At 45.2% G+C, this 18,475-nt stretch overlaps 1 protein-coding gene across 3 annotated transcripts in view; it reads right to left on the bottom strand.

Annotated features, from left to right (window-relative positions):
• The window catches only part of TAF1 (TATA-box binding protein associated factor 1), a 221,148-nt gene that overhangs the window by 46,611 nt on the left and 156,062 nt on the right, over positions 1–18,475 (bottom strand). For all 3 annotated transcript variants that reach the window (XM_069943702.1, XM_069943701.1, XM_069943704.1), the window contains exons 33-39: positions 11,632–11,716; positions 10,430–10,497; positions 10,223–10,339; positions 9,562–9,684; positions 5,141–5,263; positions 4,900–5,050; positions 4,535–4,709 (exon numbers count right to left, since the gene is read on the bottom strand). In XM_069943702.1, the coding sequence (XP_069799803.1) occupies positions 4,535–4,709; positions 4,900–5,050; positions 5,141–5,263; positions 9,562–9,684; positions 10,223–10,339; positions 10,430–10,497; positions 11,632–11,716 (842 nt within the window). The remainder of the gene's footprint in view (positions 1–4,534; positions 4,710–4,899; positions 5,051–5,140; positions 5,264–9,561; positions 9,685–10,222; positions 10,340–10,429; positions 10,498–11,631; positions 11,717–18,475) is intronic.

An 18,475-nucleotide genomic window follows, 5' to 3' on the forward strand; every position in this document is an offset into this window, starting at 1 on the left:
CCATTGAGATCAATCCTGTGTATATAATAGAGCAATGATCCATCAGATCGGTGCTCTATTATAATGGTCTGCTGCAGACCATCTAAATAGATTGCCGAGCCGGGATCAGCGTCATTCCGACGCTGAGCCCCGGCCGGCTCATTAGAACAGATCTCCCCTCCGCGATCGCATCTCGCGGGGGAGATCCCCCACTGGACACCAGGGAGAGGGGGCACAGCTGCTATTCAAATGCAGCTGTCAGCTTTGACAGTGGCATTTGAATAGTTAATTAGCCAGCCGCGGCGATCGTCCGCGCCGGCTAATACACGCGGTCCCTGGCTGCACTTAGCAACCGGGGACCGCGCGCTGCAGAGAGGGCTCACGCCGGGAGCCCTCTCGGTTTACTCTTAACGGCCGCATGACGGGTATACCCGTCATGTGTCGTTAAGAGGTTAAGAGCTACCTGGGTCCCTTTAAGGGAAATGGGTCCCTTTAAGAATGAAATTGGTCCCTTTAAGAGCGACCTGGGTCCCTTTAAGAGTGAAATTGGTCCCTTTAAGAGCGATCTGGATCCCTTTAAGAGTGAACTGGGTCCCTTTAACCCCTTGCCTCTAAAGCCTGTTTTGGCCTTAATGGCCAAGCCCATTTTTCAAAATCTGACCTGTCTCACTTTATGCGCTTATAGCTCAGTGATGCTTTAATGTATGCTAGCGATTCTGAGATTCTTTTTTCGTCACATATGGCACTTTATGTTAGTGGCAAAATTTGGTCACTACTTTGTGGTTTTTTGTGAAAAACAACAAAATATCATGAAAAATTAGAAAAATGTGTATTTTATGAACTTTAAAATTCTCTGCTTCTTAAAAAAGGAAGTCATAGCACATAAATTAGTTACTAATTCACATTACCAATATGTCCTCTTTATTCTGGCATAATTTGGTAAACATATTTTACTTTTTTAGGGTGTTATGGAGCTTAGAAATGTATCAGCAAATTATCAAATTTTCATGAAATTTCCAAAACGGATTTTTTTTTAGGGACCAGTTCTTTTTTTAAATGGATTTAGGAGGCTTGTATACAGGAAACCCCCATAAGTGACCCCATTTTGGAAACTAGACACCTTAAAAAAATTTATCTAAGGGTATAATGAGCATTTTAACCCTACAGGGGCTGGAGGAAAGTGTTCACCATTAGGCAGTAAAAAATGGAAACTTTAAATTTTCCAATAATATATACGTTTAGATTAAAGTTTCTCATTTTCAAAAGGAACATGAGAAAAAAAGCATGCCCAAATTTGTAAAGCAGGTTCTCCTGAGTACAACAGTACCCCATATATGGGCGTAAACCACCGTATGGGCACACAGCGGGGCTCAGAAGGAAGGGAGCGCCAATTAGCTTTTTTAATGCAGATTTTGCTGAAGAAGTTTCCGAGCGCCAGCTGCGTTTGCAGTGCCCCTGTAGTGTCAGCAGAGAGAAAAACCCCCATAAGTCACCCCATTTTGGAAAGTTAACCCCTCAAAGAATTCATTTTGGGGTGTGGTGAGCATTTTGACCCCACAGGTATTAGTATTCAAAACTAGATAGTTAAAATGAAAAACCTGAATTTTTCCAATAATATGTTAGTTTAGTTTGAAATTTCTCAATTTCTCGAGGAACAGGAGAAAAAAAGTACCACAAAATCTGTAACGCAGGTTCTTCTGAATACAACGGTACCCCATACGCGGGCATAAACCTCTGTATGGGCACACAACAGGGCTCAGAAGGGAAGGAGCGCCAATTAGCATTTTCAGTGCAGATTTTGCTGAAGAAGTTTCTGAGCGCCAGGTGTGTTTGCAGAGCCACTGTAGTGTCCGCAGAAGAGAACCCCCCCAAAAGCCACCCCATTTAGGAAAGTGCACCCCTCAGAAAATTCATCTTGGGGTGTGGTGAGCATTTTGACCCCACAGGTATTGGAGGAAAGTATTCAAAACTAGACAGTAAAAATGAAAAACTCAAATTTTTCCAATAATATGTTCCTTTAGTTTGAAATTTCTCAATTTCACGAGGAACAGGGGAGAAAATTCACCCCAAAATCTGTAACGCAGGTTCTCTTGAGTAGAACAGTACCCCATATGTGGGCATAAACCACTGTATGGGCACACAGCAGGGCTCAGAAGGAAGGGAGCGCCAATTTGCTGGAGCAAAACTGCAGCTAGTAATAGTTATTAGAACAGCGCAGTTACTAAAATACAATAAAAAAATTAGATTACAGGTAATGCGGGGTGGTTATGGGTAATCTGGAGGTGGTTACAGACAACCTGCTATGGTTACGGCCAACGTGAGGTGGTTACGGACAATCTGGGTTGGTTACGGATAAACTGAAGTGCTTGCATGTAATTTGGGTTGGTTACGGCAATCTGGAGGCGGTCAGAGGCAACGCGCGGCGGTCAGGTGGTGCAATCTGGCGTGATTACGGACAACCTGGGGCGATTACGGGTAATCTGGGGGGTTAGGGGTAAACTGCACTTATTACTATAATAAAAAGTGTGTGTTTTATTTTTTTGTATGTTTGTCACTTTTTGTACTTTTACACATTTGTTTCACTGTATTACTGTGTATTTTCTATCACAGTACTCATAGTTCAGTGACAGAGACCAAATTGGTCTCTGTCACTTTAAATTTTCAGAGTTGGCTGGTTGTGGAGCGCATGCGCACTTCATAACCAGCCAGGACGTCGAGGAGGAAGGAGCTCCAGGATCAGGTAATGTATATGGGGAATGGGGGGTGACTGGGGGACAGGGGTGACTGGGGGGGTGGGGGGGCGACACTATCACTTTTTATCCCCTGTCACCAATCATTTATGGTGACAGGGGATAAAAAGTGCTTCTTTGCACTGGGAACAGGCGATCAGCGCTATATAGTATATACCGCCGATCGCCTGCTCCGGGACCACACAGGGGGGTCCCGGATCACTGCCCCATGCTCTCCGCTACCTCCGGTGGCGGAGAGCATGGGGCTTTGATCATTTATTCATTTCCATCCCTGTGATCAGACTATGTCTGGTCACAGGGATGGGGGCGGCCATCTTGGATCTAATGGCTGCCCGGGGAGGGTGATCTGGGGTCTGATCTGGGGTCTGAGGGGACATTTTTCATCTCCCCCCACCGTGGATTCACGTTGGGGGGAGATGAAAGCTGTCGGCGGCGCCGGTAATTCCCGGTATCAGAGATCACCGCTATAACGGTAATAGCGGCGATCTCCGGTATCGGGGGACGAGGGAAGGGGGGCCGGGGGACATACCTGTTGTGGCGGTGCGGGGAGGCAACGTGCTGCAGCCTCCACCCGCCGCCCAATCGGCGGAAGGACACAAATCTCCCCATAGACGCTGCGGTCGCATTGACCGCGGCGTTTATGGGGTTAACTGCCCGGGGGGGAGCGCGGCTACCCTCCGGACAGAGGCAGCAGGAGGAGGCTGTGTGACACAGCCTCCTCCTGCTGCCAGATCTTACATAGGGACAGCGGGGGGAGGCAGGGAAAGCATGACGTTCCTGGAACGTCATGTTGCATTAACTACCTGCTTTACATGACGCGCCAGGAACGTCATTTTGCGGCAAGGGGTTAAGAGGGACTTGGGTCCCTTTAAGAGCGACCTGGGTCCCTTTGAGAACGACCTGGGTCCCTTTAAGAGCGACCTGGGTCCCTTTAAGAGCGAAGGGACCCAGGTCGCTCTTAAAGCGACCCAGGTCACTCCTAAAGGGACCCATGTTGCTCTTAAAGGAACGGGAGCCAAGTTGCTCTCAAAGGGATGGGACCCAAGTCGCTCTTAAAGGGACGGCACCCAGGATTAAAGTTTCTTTTAAAAGGAAGTCACTGGTAAAGGGGCGCTCTTTTCAAGCGCTATGTATTTCCCTGGAAATGCAAATCTAGTTATTAATTATTATTAGAAGTATTATTTGTCCCATGTGTAATATTATTGGTGATATTGGTTTTGGATTTTAGGAGGTAACACAATGTGGCGATAAAATTTTGTAACTATTTGGTGGCAGTATGTGTTCATTCTGTGGCTGCATTACATGGCCTTTATATACTGTTATCTTTGGTACAGAAGGTTTTGTTAAAAGCAGACCTGACAAAAAAAACCCAAAAAACTTTAGACGGAGAGACACGTCAAAACTATTGATCAGGAGAACAAGTGAAGGGAGACATGTGCTGCCTCTCTCCTTGCCCTATAAACTTACGGGATCTTTCTCATTCAGGTGATACAGCTGAGGGATGGAGGTTGAGAAACACTGACCTAGATGGACCATCAATGGTGTGGGCCTATAAAGTCTATGAACGCGGAGGGCATCTAGGTTGCAGACAGAGAGCAGGGAGGGAAGGGGTAATCTCCTTGCTCGCTCTACTGATCAGTAAGGAGCACTTACACCCTGGCCAATAAAAACTTTTGATATGTCTCTCTGACATATTACAAGTTTTTTTTGTTTGTTTTTTAATGACAGGTACTCTTTACAATGTGCAGTATCATGCCACATTTTTTATTCTTATACAATGAAAATAACTTATTGCCACCACAGACCTGATATTGCTGTCTTCCATGCCTTGTGACGTCTCCATTCCTTCTCCATATGACATCATACTTTCATCGTTTTCCATGCCAAGTCGGGTATTCTCCTGCAGCATGTGAGGTTGTTTAGGTCTAATTCCTCCTGACTCAATGTCCGAGTCACTGCCACTCTCACTAAGTTGTATGGCTGTATAATATAAGTGTAAAAGTGTTGGAAAATCCATAACTTACGACATTTCCTAAAGTATGATCAATGTAAGAAGCACACAAAAACTGCTAACTACAATTAATTCTGAAAGATAAATGAATTTACAGAGCTAGACATTTAAACTATCACACACAGCATCATCACTGTATATTATCAACAATTTACTCACAAGAGAAAGGATTATCTCCTTCCTCATCACTTCCATCATCATCATCTTCGCCATCTGACATCAGTAAATCTTCATATAATACACTGGCCTGAGTCTGCGGTACTATATTCTCATCTTCCTCAGCCAAATCCCCATCAACATCTTCAACCTCCTACATTTTCAGACATAAAAAGAAATAGAAATCGATGCAGTTAAATTGGTTTGTAAACTTATCAAAACACTATGAGAAAAAAAAGCCTACAGGGGCTGGAGTCTTAGGTTTCCCATCATCATCATCATCATCATCATCATCATCCCCATCTTCAAATCCTTCAATATCAACATCTGAATCATCTTCCCCTAGATGGTTTCTTCCTAGTCTCATCTGCAAATAAAAATTGCAAAAAAATAAATAAATAAATAAAAAATAATTAGTAGCAACAAAATCTTTAATGTGAGACCAAGTTAAAAGAAATCTTTTGGCATATCAGATTAGTGTGTTTTGGCTCCTACTTATAACTAGAGCAAGGGGTCTGTGGCCTTTGTGAAACCACAAAAACAGTTGAAAACAAATAGATCTAAGACATTATGGGAGATTTATCAAACATGGTGTAAAGTAGAATTGTCTTAGTTGCCCCTAGCAACCAATCAGATTCCACTTTTTATTCCTTACTGATTCTTTCAATAATGAAAGGTGGAACCTGATTTGTTTCTATGGGCTACTGAGCCAGTTTCACTTTCCATCATGTTTGATAAATCTCCCCCATGGAGTTTACTTTTTGCATTAATTAGTGGAAAGATTGCATCTTTTGAAGACTTATGTGCCTCATTTAATCTTCTTAATGCCTATTTTTTTCAAAATCTACAACTGAGGCTTGCATATCAATAACAGGAAAAGACAGTCCCTATACAGCTGTCCTTAACCCTTAGAGGACCCGGCCAATTTCAATTTTTGCATTTTCGTTTTTTCCTCCTTGTGTTTAAAAGGCCATAGCACTTCCATTTTTCCACCTAGAAACCCACATGAGCCCTTATCTTTTGCGTCACTAATTGTACTTTGCAATAACAGGCAGAATTTTTGCATAAAGTACACTGCAAAACCAGAAAAAAATTCAAGGTGTGGTGAAATTGAAATTAAAAAACGCATTTCTTTTATTTGGGGGGTATGTGTTTTTACGCCATTCGCCTTGGGTACAACTGACTTGTTATATATGTTCCTCAAGTTGTTACGATTAAAACGATATATAACATGTATAACTTTTCTTGTATCGGATGGCCTGTAAAAAATTCAAACCATTGTTAATAAATATACGTCACTTAAAATCGCTCCATTCCCAGGCTTATAGCGCTTTTATCCTTTGGTCTATGGGGCTGAGTCAGGTGTCATTTTTTGTGCCATGATGTGTTCTTTCTATCGGTACCTTGATTGCGCATATACGACTTTTTGATCGCTTTTTATTACAATTTTTCTGGATTTGATGCGACCAAAAATGCGCAATTTTGCACTTTGGGATTTTTTGGCACTCACACCGTTTACCGTGCGAGATCAGGAATGTGATTAATTAATAGTTCGGGCGATTACGCACGCGGCGATAGCAAACATGTTTGTTAATTTATTTATTTGTTTACTTTTATTTAAAACCAGGGAAAAGGGGGGTGATTCTGACTTTTATTAGGGGAGGGGGCTTTTTACTATTAACAACACTTTTTTTTTTTTTTTTTTTTACACATATACTAGAAGCCCCCCTAGGGGACTTCTAGTATATACACTGTGATCTCTCATTGAGATCTCTGCAGCATAGATATGCTGCAGAGATCCATGAGATCGGCACTCGTTTGCTTTCGGCTGCTGCAGCCGGAAACAAACGAGTGTCGAGTCGGGGACGGCGCCATCTTGGAGCGGTCCCCGGCCGGCTTCAGTATCGGAGTACCGATCATATGCAGCCGGTAATCGGAGGCAGCTGTCATCTTTGACAGCTGCCTCCGATTACCTGATTAGCAGGCACGGCGATCAGACCGTGACCGCTAATAGCCGCGATCCCGGGCTACATGAGGCACCCCGGATCGCGGCGGTTCAGAGCGCGGCCGCAGCGGGGCCCCGCTCTGAACGCGGGAGGGCGGGCCGGGACGTAAGGGTACGTCCAGGGTCGCCTAAGGGTTAAAACAGTGTTAGAATTTATATCCCAGGAAGGTTCAGCCAAAGGGCTGATTTCCCTTTTTTATAATCATCTTCTTGACAAATATCATACCAAATTTCGTCTGTCTTTTAGGCATAAGTGGGAGACGGATACGGGGGACATCGGTTAGATGATTAGTGGAAGGAAGTATTGGAACGGACAATGCAGGTTTGATTGGGACAGAGACAGTGGCAAATATATCTTATACATAGAGCAGGGGTACTCAACAATTTTTTGTGAAGGTCCACTTACCAGGGTCTATTATCAGGTGAAGGTCCGAGCTGATCAGTAGGAAACGTGTTTTGTTGCTTTTCACAAACGTTCAACTATTTACATACAGAATGGCTGCTTATTAGCGGGAAAATGCTCCCCAAGTAGTATATAGCCCCCCTGTGCGCTCTCCCCCAGTAGTATATAGCCCTCATGCCTTCTCCCCTGTTGTATATAGCTCCCCTTTGCTCTCCCCCAGTAGTATATAGCCCCCCCGTGCCCTCTCACCCTGTAGTATATAGCCCCCTGTGCTCTCCCCAGTAGTATATAGCCCCCCTGTGCTCTCCCCCTGTAGTATATAGCCCCCTGTGCGCTCCTCCCTTGTAGTATATAGCCCCATGTGAGCTCCCCCAGTAGTATATAGCCCCCCTGTGCGCTCCCGCCAGTAGTATATAGCCCCCCTGTGCACTCCCCCCAGTAGTATATAGCCCCCCTGTGAGCTCTCCCCCTGTAGTATATAGCCCCCCTGTGCGCTCCCCCCAGTAGTATATAGCCCCCCTGTGTGCTCTCCCCCCACCTAGCAGCTGTCTTCTTTTCTCCTGTCGGTCCGGCCCCCGGCTGATACGCGCTCTCTTGGGATGTCCCGGGGACTCCCCAGCAGAGTGCGCACCAGTGACCTCAGTGTACGCCGCCGGCCTGTACTTCCGGGAAGGGTCGGAGGTCTGACCAGAGGTCCAGACTGCAGACTGCTGTCCTCCACGGTCCGGGTTTGGACCGCGGTCCGCCAGTTGGGGACCCCTGACATAGTATACAAGACTCCATTACCCATGTATAACATAGACCTCCGCTCCACATCAGAATGTAAACTTAATGAGGCAATACTAATGCATATGATGGAGTGTAGGAGGCTGAGAAGATTCTGGCAAGAGGTGCTGGATCTTGGAATTACCTAACATAGAAGAAATTGATGTACTAGCCATAGAACAAAACCATAGTGATGTAAAGTGATAGCAGCTCACTGGATCCAAACAGAGCCCCCCTACCAGCTCTTTCTTAATAAGAAGAGAGCTCGTTAATTACAATAGTTTCCTAGAAAAGTTTGTGGATCATGTGGGTACACTTGAACAAAGGTTAACATTGTGATTACATATGTTTATAATGTGGAGCTAACATCAGAGAGATTGGTCATGTGTACATGTGCACAATGTATAACTACTCCCCATAGAACACTAGTAATGGGTTTTGTCTGCCGTATTGTAGTTCCGCATTACCAAGTGTCTAATGTATATCTTCGTGGTATTACTCATGGAACACAGCTCCGTCGGCTGTGTAATTAAAGGAGAAGTTTGTCTGTTTTGAAAGTCTAGCAGCTGGTGGGGGCAGGGGGAAATTTCATAACAAGTACGAACTTACCTGTCCCCATGCCAGGGAGCGGCCTTGGGCTCCCCAACAGAAGGCATTTTCTCTCAAGTTGTGAGCTGTAAGGAAACCACCAAAACCACCACAGGGCCACTTAATATGGTGGTTTTGGTGGTTTCCTTACAGGAGCCCCCCCCCCCCCCCCCCTTGGCTGGGTCCTTCCTGGAGGGATATCTGGCTAGTCCTGTGTTTGAGACTTTTTAATGAGGCTCCACAGGCTCTTCTTTTGCATATTCATGTTTCCCAGGAGGCAATGCACCTAGGATTCCACTGCACTGAGCGCTTGTGTGTATAGTAGAGCACAGTGCTTCTCAAACTGTGAGGCGGGCCTCACCAGTGAGGCACCCCCTAGTTGTTGGTGAGGCCCAGCTGAGGAGCCAGTTTTCCCACAATCCTTTTACGGTTCACAAAAATCTCCATTTTAGCAACATTATCAATTTATTTTGTACTTGCTTTATTAGTATATAGAGCTTGGGAGATGGGGAAAGGTAGCCCTAGCATTATTTTCAGCTTTTAAATGGCTTTTCACCACAGATAGTGAGGCCCAGGAACCCTCTTGGTTAGTCTGGTGAGGCCCAGGCATTGCCTTGGTCTGTTGGATGAGGCTCCAGTAGAAAAAGTTTGAGAAGCGCTGGTGTAGCAGATCTGAGAGTGTATTGTGCATGCAGCAGCTGTATATGTGTAGGTACAAGGCCCTATCATTTAAATAAACTTTGACCCCCTTCACTGCATTATCCCCTTCATGGCCTTAGACCACCAGGTAAGTTTAACTAGAATGAAATATTTTTTCCTTGTTTTCAGTGGTCTAAATCAGGGGTCTTATAACGCAAAAACACAGTAAATAGCTCTACACAAAATACAGTGAACATATTATTACCAAGCTTCTCTTCTGAAGTGACGCTGTAGCTGCTTCTGTGGCTGACATATTGCTTTCATCTGGGTAGAAAGGAGTTTCCTGGGACATGCTGAGTGACGTGTTTGTGTCATAGTAGTCTGGAGGCTGTAGTTTAACAGATAAAAGACTTAAAATGATTTATATTAGATAACAGACCTTACAAACATACTGTATTTTTTTTTTAATAAACTTGTGTGTTAATGTGAATAGCCAGCAAAGCATTCTCCACAGGGCTCTTTGCCAGGTAAACCATAGCCATAATGCAAAATATCTTTTTCCTATATTCCCTCTTATATTTACTTTCTTGCCAGCTACATAACCTTTTTTTACAGTTCAAGCAAACTTTTTAGGATAATCTTTGTGTACATGACAACTAGTCCTATTTCAGGCTGTTGCAAAACTTGTATTTGGTATTTTTCACCAATTTTCTCCTCTAAAGGCACCTTCAATTTTCAGCTGTCCATGAGCTACTGAGTGGAGACTAGCTGCAATGATGGCTTCCATACACACAAAAGGGGCTCTTCTCCTCCGATACATCTCCTATATTCAAATGTACGTATCATAAGTTTATTTAAAACATGGTCCACTAGGATTATCCTGGGTTTTCTATCTTGGTCTTGTGGGAAATGTGCTATGTACTAACCTGGGGAGTGTAAGGTCCAGGAGTCATTGGATCCAGACTTTCTAGATCAGCATCATCTAGAGCAGCCTCTTTAGCTGTGCAAATATCCTTTTCTAGTTGTGTCAGGTGCTCATCATACTGGTCCAGAAAGGGAACAAATCACAAATCAGTGTAAAATAAGAAAGTGTAATATACTGTTGACCTTAAAACCATCCAAACTATGCTTACCTCAGCAAGTGTCTGGCTACAAACATTGACAATTTCCTGTGCTGTTTTACTGTACTGACTGTCTGACCCTATGAACAAAATAGAACAATTCACTGTCTTGTATAACCATAATATGTACAAACAAACATGACAAAGGAACCTGGTAACTGCAAATCCAAACACTTTATGTGGCAATTACTTTATCAGGCATCTAAGGGTCCTATTACACGGAGCGATTTTTAACGATTAACAACTAACGATAAACAATCGCAAAAGAGATTGTTTATCGTTAACCTGAAATCGTTTACCATATTACACAGAACAATAGTCGTTAGTTACGATTGTTACTGCGATCAATACTATGATTGTTTATTCCTTCTGATCCCAGAAAAACAATGAACAATGTGCAATTACACTAAACGATTAGTGAACAAATGCTGAACTATTAGCGAACAAATGTGGAATTACAGCGAACGATTAACGATAATTTTAGGTTCAGATCTAAATCAACGATCAACGACATACGAACAATTGCAATTACACAGAGCAATTATTGTTTAAATTCGATCATAACGATTTTTCACACAATAATCGTCCCGTGTAATAGGGCCCTAAGACTTATCACACACTGCAGATGTAACAAGGTCTGCGCCTATCCAAGACAAGCAAAAAAAAAAAAAAAAAAACGCTAATTTTTGGTTAGCAGTTTACACATGTGATTAAAGGGGTTGGCTACTTTTTAGTAAAATTGTTTGTGTGACAAATAAGGGTATTCACATTACTTGCTGACAGCAGATCCCTGTTTACCTCAGAACTAAAATCAGACACCCCTCTTCCGTTGTGAAGCTGTCCATAAGATGTCCAACATGGAGGAGGATGTGACCATGCTGCACCTCCAGTGTCCACCATAGGCATATACAGGCTCTGTGAAGTACAACGGTGGGCAGGGCACGGTGTCATGCTCCTATATATCGGCCACCTTATGGACAGACTCACCACAGAGCAGGGCAGTGTGATTTTCGTTCTATGAGGCATACAGGGAGTTGCTGTCAGTATATACAGTGAGTACACTTACTTATACTTCACATTAAACAATTTTACTATTAAGTGGCAAACCCCTTTAAGATATCAGTGAAATCCTGAGAGATTCTATCACCTGTGCTGTCAATCATGCAATCCTATTCAAACAAACTAGAGAAGAGTCAGTGTCAGTGAGAACTTACCATTGTATTTTACACTATTTGCAGAAATTAAATTAACATCAGCCAGGAAGACTTCCCGATTTTGATATTTGTGTTTGGAAATATTCTAGAAACAAGAATTAACACAGTTCAATCACAAGAACCTGTAAATTAGGACATTGGTCATCAGGGTTAGACATGCATAAAGACATCAGAGCATTAGGGTAAGTACATAAGAGTCAAGTACAGTCCGAATTAGCATCCCATCATGAGAATTGTGCAATATATCTAGCTGTCAGGGCTGCATCTGCCATGAGGCGAAGTAAAAACTTTGCCTCAGGCATAAGATCAAAAGACCCTTGAGGGGGCAGCATGGGCCTCCCCTTAATAGTGAGCATCTGTGCATATATTAAATGCATGGCCACTAACTACAGGAGCAGAAACTGAAACTGACTGTTTTTTAACTTATGGAGGAGATGGGGGACTACAAGGGGACACAGGAGGGGGACTACAGGGGGATTATAAAGACACAGGAGGGGAGCTACAAGGGAATTATGAGGACAAAAGGAGAGGGACTACAGGGGACACAGGAGGGGAACTACAGGGGGATTATGAGGACACAGCAGGGGAACAAGAGGGGGATTATGAGGACACAAGAGGGGGGCTACGGTTGATTATGAGGACACATAATGGGGACTTCAGGGGGACACATGAGTGGGGGTTACAGTGGGACACAGGGGGGGGGCACTACAGGGGGACACAGGAGGAGGAATACAGGGGGATTATGAGGATTATGGGACAAAAGAGGGACTACAGGATGCATTGTGACTATATGGGGACACAGGAGGGGCGATTATGACAACATGGGGACACAGGAGGGGCGATTATGACTACATGAAGAGACAGAGGGGGATAATAATAGTGTGGAGGTGCAAAAAGGATCTCATTATAAGGGGTATTCCAGGGAAAAGCTGGCTATCGCGGGGGTCTAACCTCTGTACCCCTGCTGATCTCTGTATCAATTCATTTCTATGAAGCGACGGAAAGAGCCAAGCATTCCGGAAAAGCGCTGTACTCTGCTCTTTACCTTTCAATAGCTTTTATTGAAATTTTTACAGTTTTTACAAACACTAAAAATTAAACAACATAGTTCAGTCAGCACGGCTATGTCACAGGATGAAATAATCGACAAACCATCACGTAAGCAAATGTACGTATAAGTCTCTAAGTGGCATAAAGAGTGCAAGTCCACAATGGCGGGGCAAATAGCCTCCTGATGGGGTCCACGCTTAATAGAAGTATCCGAAGACCCATTAACATAGTTGCAACTCTGAAAAGGCGCAATTGAGGGCTCGGAACCTGGGCAATAAGCTGTGCAGAGTGGATGTCAACACTAATACAGGTAGAACATGAAACATAACAGTGACATGACAGTATAGTATGTATGTAGTGCTAAGTACCAGTATAATGCAGCAGCATATATAACTTGTTGCAGTGGAAACTTCATAAGTTACCTAAAGGAGGAAACAAACGTACACCCCATGCGGTGACAAGAACAACAGTCTGATTACAAAATTACACAGTAAGACAAACACGTGTCATCTTTGGCGCTATGGAAGAACTGCTAACCCATAAGCAGAAAAGCCAGGGCACAAAAGTTCAGCGAATGCCAAAGGGTATCCAAGAAAGGATGTGAAAAGTTGCCAGAATCAAGCTAGTGACGCCCTTTGTTAGGGGATTTCAGTCCCTGCCAGAGAGTCCGTCCCTTTGAAGTTAGACAAGAGCCAGAGACATTTAGTAGGTGAGTCGAGATATTCCAGGTGTCAAGCAGCTTTACACAGTCCTCCAAATTGCAAATCACTGAAGAGGTAGTGCCCTTAGATACAATTAGTCGTGCTGGATATCCCCATTTATATAGAATTTTGTATCTGTCTGAAATTGATACTTTCTTCCTGATGGCAGTTAGAAAAGCCGCTTTAAATCGTTTTCACAAAAAAATGGACATGTACCAAGGTATCCCTAGGCGTGTCAGATGGCATATGCTTAGGTCTGGGAACATCTCTTTAATAAAGCATTGGGCGTAATGAAGTAGATCGAGGTTGCAACATACACAGACTCCGATATGTCCCTAAGTTTAAGATTATTGCATCTGGAGTGATCTTCTAAGACCACTAGAGTGCTCTTCAGCTGCTTAACTTCCTCATCCAGTTCGTAATAAGAATGAATTAAGGAGTTAAGAGCTTCAACAATCTTTTCTACCTTGTTTTCTGTGTGCTGTACCCTAATTTCCACAGCTTTTACAGAGGCGCAGATGGTGGTAATAGTACGATCAAAGCTAGCCTGAATACAGTGTTAGTGCCATGCAGTGGCGTCGCTAGGCATGAACATTCCGGGGCCAAGCCCCGAATGAATTCAGCCTAGCCCCGAAAGTTTTTTTTATCCCGCCAGAGCCGAAATAACAGCAGCCGAGGCCTCTGATAGATTACTATCAGAGGCCCCATGCTGCTGTTACTTCAGCTGGTAGCCCGCGGGTGCCTAACCACTACAGTGACGTTCCCCGTTCTTCATTGGACGGAGGGCCGCAGTGGACAGCCGCACGGTTCTGCCCTGCCTCTCTCCTGCGCTCCAGTGACGTCATCCTGCTTCCACTTGTGCACAAAAGCCGGCCGTAGCAGCGCCAAGCTTTTCTCCTCCCGCGCTCCTCCACCTCAGACTGCTGCACGGGGGTATTATAACCCCCAGGGGTATCTTTTGAGGGCACTTCTTCTCTTGCAGCCTGTCGGGACCCTGCATTCATCAGAAGCGCTTGCAGTACAGGCTCCCGACAGGCCGCAGGAGAAGTTACTGACAGGCTGCAAGTCGCTCCCCGGACCTGTATGGTCTTTATGGTACAGGGCAGGGCGCCCATGAGCTCCACCCAGAGCTTAAGTTCACTGGGGCCGGTATCCGCGCTATGGCCAATGCCGGACCTAAAATCAATGGCAGCCAATTCTTGTTCACCTTGGCACCGTCCCAGTGGCTGGGGGGGGGGGGGGGGTTTACAGGGGTATACCAGGGCATAGGCACCTTCAACATGCTGAGGATGGTGGAGTCTGACAGCCAGGACCGAAAGGTAAAGATCCTTCGGGCCTATCCACAGTGATAGAGCCAGGACCCTGGGTGCTCTATGGGACATGTCATGTGGCCCCTGGATTCTCTGAGTCACAAGCCCATACTCCAGTAATCCCTAAAACTACAACTCCCATCGTGCCTTAACAGTTATGGAGACTATTTTGCAGTGTTCCCTAAACGGTGGCTCTCCATTTGCTGCAACACTGCAGCTCACATCATACCCTGTCTAGTGCTGAGCCGATCTGTTCGGGTTTGGCAACATATTCTGAAGTCTCAATGTTTGATTCCTCACAGGTAGACCTGTCAGTCACCATGGGAGTTATAGTTGTATGGGGAACAGAGGAAGGCCTTATATAATAATGTATAAGGGGGAACAGGGAAGGGCCTGACTACAATATGTATGCACAGAGTGAGGACCTGACTACTTTACGGAGGCACAGAGGGGAACCTGACTACTAGATGGCTGCACAGTGTGGGGAGGTCAGGTGGCGTAGTGTGTGTGTAGAGGGGTCAGGTTAATTGCAGGCAGAGGGGGGAACTTTATAACTGGTGGACACTTTACTGGCACCAAACAGTGGAATTGCTACTGTATGGGACCCTATGGGAGGGGAAAATGGAAGGAAGTTGTTGTAAAAGTGTGGAGCCTAAGATGTTTGTCTGGCAGGTTCTGAAGAGACGAATTGTAAGTGTAAGAAATCATCATGGAGGCCTGGGCCTGATGGAGAGGAAAAAAGAACATCGCAGATCAAAGAAGACGTCACCTGTGAGTCACTGAATGAGATTTTTGCATTTTGCAGAATGTTCTCTGGTGGGAGTTCCCTGATGTAGAAAAGGTTGGGACACAATGGTCTAGAGGATAGGAGCTAGCCTCCCAGAGGCTCTGTGTGCAGGAGGAGCTGAAGGAGCTGCCTGGGCCACACCTTCAGTAGTGCGCACCACTGGGGTGTACCGATGATAGTGACCCTGACAGGAGCCCAGAGCGAGTGTCTGCCTGTGTCTGCTTAGCCGCAGTTATTTTGGAAGCAATAGAGCTGTGCTAATAGAGCAGTCATTGGGGTTACTAGCTTCTGCACTGGGTTCCTTCACAAAACACTTATGGCGGGCCCGTGCACCGGAAGTTTTAGGACCCTAGCAACGCCCCTGGTGCCATGAGCATCATCTTGTAAGTTGGAAAGGCATCAAAAGAGCCCCGATCATCAACACCAGGAGTATAAGCATGGGGTAAAGGATCTGTAGTGGTGGCATTTTGCAGGGATGTCCTTTGTTCAATTGGGCTCTCGCTGGGCATGGGGAGAATTGAGGAGTCCCTTTTATCGGGAGGAGAGCAAAACTGTGCTGTGTGCAGGGATGGCTGCTGCTGCACCCGTTGCTTCCCAGGATGCGGACATGAAAAAGGGGCTGGTAAGTGGGCTTGAAAATGCTGTAGCTGGGGCCAACTGCGGTCTGATTGCACCATTCACCGTTTTCTCCCCCTCCTTCTCTTCAGACCAGGAGGCAAATAGCGGGCAATACCTGGTGTCTGCGGGAGGGGGATTTGCCCGATGTCGCCTGACACTGCCTCCTGGGAGCAGGAGGGACGCCTGCTCAGCTCTGACAGAAGCACTGTATAGGGAGTCTGCAATGCTAGTTGCAGCAGGGGTGCCATCAACTTGCTCAGCTGGCGCCAGGGAGAAGTCTTTCTGTGTCCCCGTCAGCACAATTGTTTTAAAGGACAACTCCCACGAAAATTTTTTTTAGCTTATTTAAAGTGTCACTGTCGTGAATTTTTTTTTTGCAGAAATCAATAGTCCAGGCGATTTTAAGAAACTTTGTAATTGGGTTTATTATCCGAAAAATGCATTTTTATCATGAAAAAGCAGTTTGAAGCTCTTCCCCCTGTCTTCATTGTTCTCCTATGGAGAGAGCTAAAAAAAAGACCAAAACAGGACAACAAAGAGTTAATCTACAAATCCCTCACTCGTTATCTGTTCTGACCATCACCAGTGACCTGTCTGAGCTCAGATTACAGCTGTCACCCAGCTCCGTGCCTGTAATCCTCTGTTATCTGCTTTCTGCTGCCGGCTAACTCCCTCCTTCCTCCTCCCCCCTCACCTCTCCCTAGAGCAGACAGGGTACGTCTCCTGCAACAAGTCACAATTTTCAGATTTTTCAGAGTGGATGAAAAAGAGGAAGGAGGGGGGGACCTGGGAAAAGGCTTTTTACATGCAGATAATGGCAGATTTGGCTAATAAACCCAATTACAAAGTTTCTTAAAATCGCCTGGACTATTGATTTCTGCAAAAAAAAAAAAAAATACGACAGTGACTCTTTAACACACATTACAAAGTTATATAACTTTGTAATGTGGTTAAATACCCGGTCTGGCCCCCTTCCCCCACTTTCGGACCCCCGACCCCCCCGCCTGGAAGTTAAAGAATATATACATTACGATCGTCACGGTCCTCTTCTCCCGGGCGGCAACTGGTGACGACGACGTCAGAGCTGGGGGGCGGTCCGGGTCTTCTTCCTCCTCTGCGTCTTCATAGAGAGTGAATGGGACGGAAAAGGCTGCTGGTGCACATGCGCACCAGCAGCCTTTTCATTGGCTGGAGCGCATCACATGGCTTCCAGCTTCGTCAGCCCTGATTGGCTGAGGTTGCTGGAAGCCATGTGATGCGCTCCAGCCAATGAAAAGGCTGCGGGTGCGCAAGCGCACTGGCAGCCTTTTCCATCCCCAGGACCCGGAAATCAGAGACATCGCTGGACGGCAGACGGCGGTGACGGTGAGCGAATGGAGTGGCGATCGTCACCGGAGGGATGGTGAGTATGGTGTCTGTGTGTGTCTGTGTTTTTTTTGGGGGGGGGGTCCCGCGGGAGTTGTCCTTTAACCCTCCTAGACATTCTTTTCATAAGGGTAGGTCCCTTGGGTGTAAAGTTCAGCAGGAAAGAATAAAAGTAAAGTAATATGCGGGGTCTGTATGACTCTTTGGAGTTGTATAAGCAGGAGCTCAGCTAGTTTGCATCTTAACTCAGCTGCCAGCCACATCCCATACTCTGCTCCTTACGTCAGTTCCATAGGAATAAATGGAGCCGCGGGGCACACATCGTACCCCTGGCTCTTTATATAACAGTGCCGGTGGGGCTTGATAAGAAGATCAGCAAAGGGTACAAGGAATGGACTCCCGCGATTTCCTACTCCTATAGGATAGGAAAAAAGTGTTTTGGCTTTTTTTACCTGGAATACCCCCTTACGTGTCACCGCAAAAGGGAGGTATTTACAGCATGAAGGAAGAAAAGGGGCTAGCTACTGTGTGGGTGTCAAATAGGGGGAATTATTCATATTAGGGCACTATGGATGAGGTATTGTATAGGGGTGAGGAGGGTGCTGGAAAAGTGTGGAGCCTATTTGTCTGATGCAGGGGACAAGTCATGGTTAACAGAAGTCATCATGATGCCCTGGACTGAATAGAGAAGAAAAGAGAAAGTGAACAACTCTAATGAGAGAAGATGTCACCTGTGAGTCACTGGGTTTAACTGCACCCTGACCACTACAATTGTGCTCAAAAGTTTACATACATCAGCAGAATTTTTGCTTTCTTGTAGTTTCCCCCCCAAAGAATAAGAATGAGAATAATACAAAAACTTTTTTCTACTCATGGTAAATGGTTGGATGAAGCCATTTATTGTCAAACTACTGTGTTTTCTCTTTTTAAATCATAATGACAATCAAAAAAATCCAAATGACCCTGATCAAAAGTTTACATACCCTGGTGATTTTTGCCTGACGACATGCACA

Source organism: Dendropsophus ebraccatus, chromosome 10 (assembly GCF_027789765.1).
Source record: "Dendropsophus ebraccatus isolate aDenEbr1 chromosome 10, aDenEbr1.pat, whole genome shotgun sequence".
Taxonomy (NCBI): Eukaryota; Metazoa; Chordata; class Amphibia; order Anura; family Hylidae; genus Dendropsophus; species Dendropsophus ebraccatus.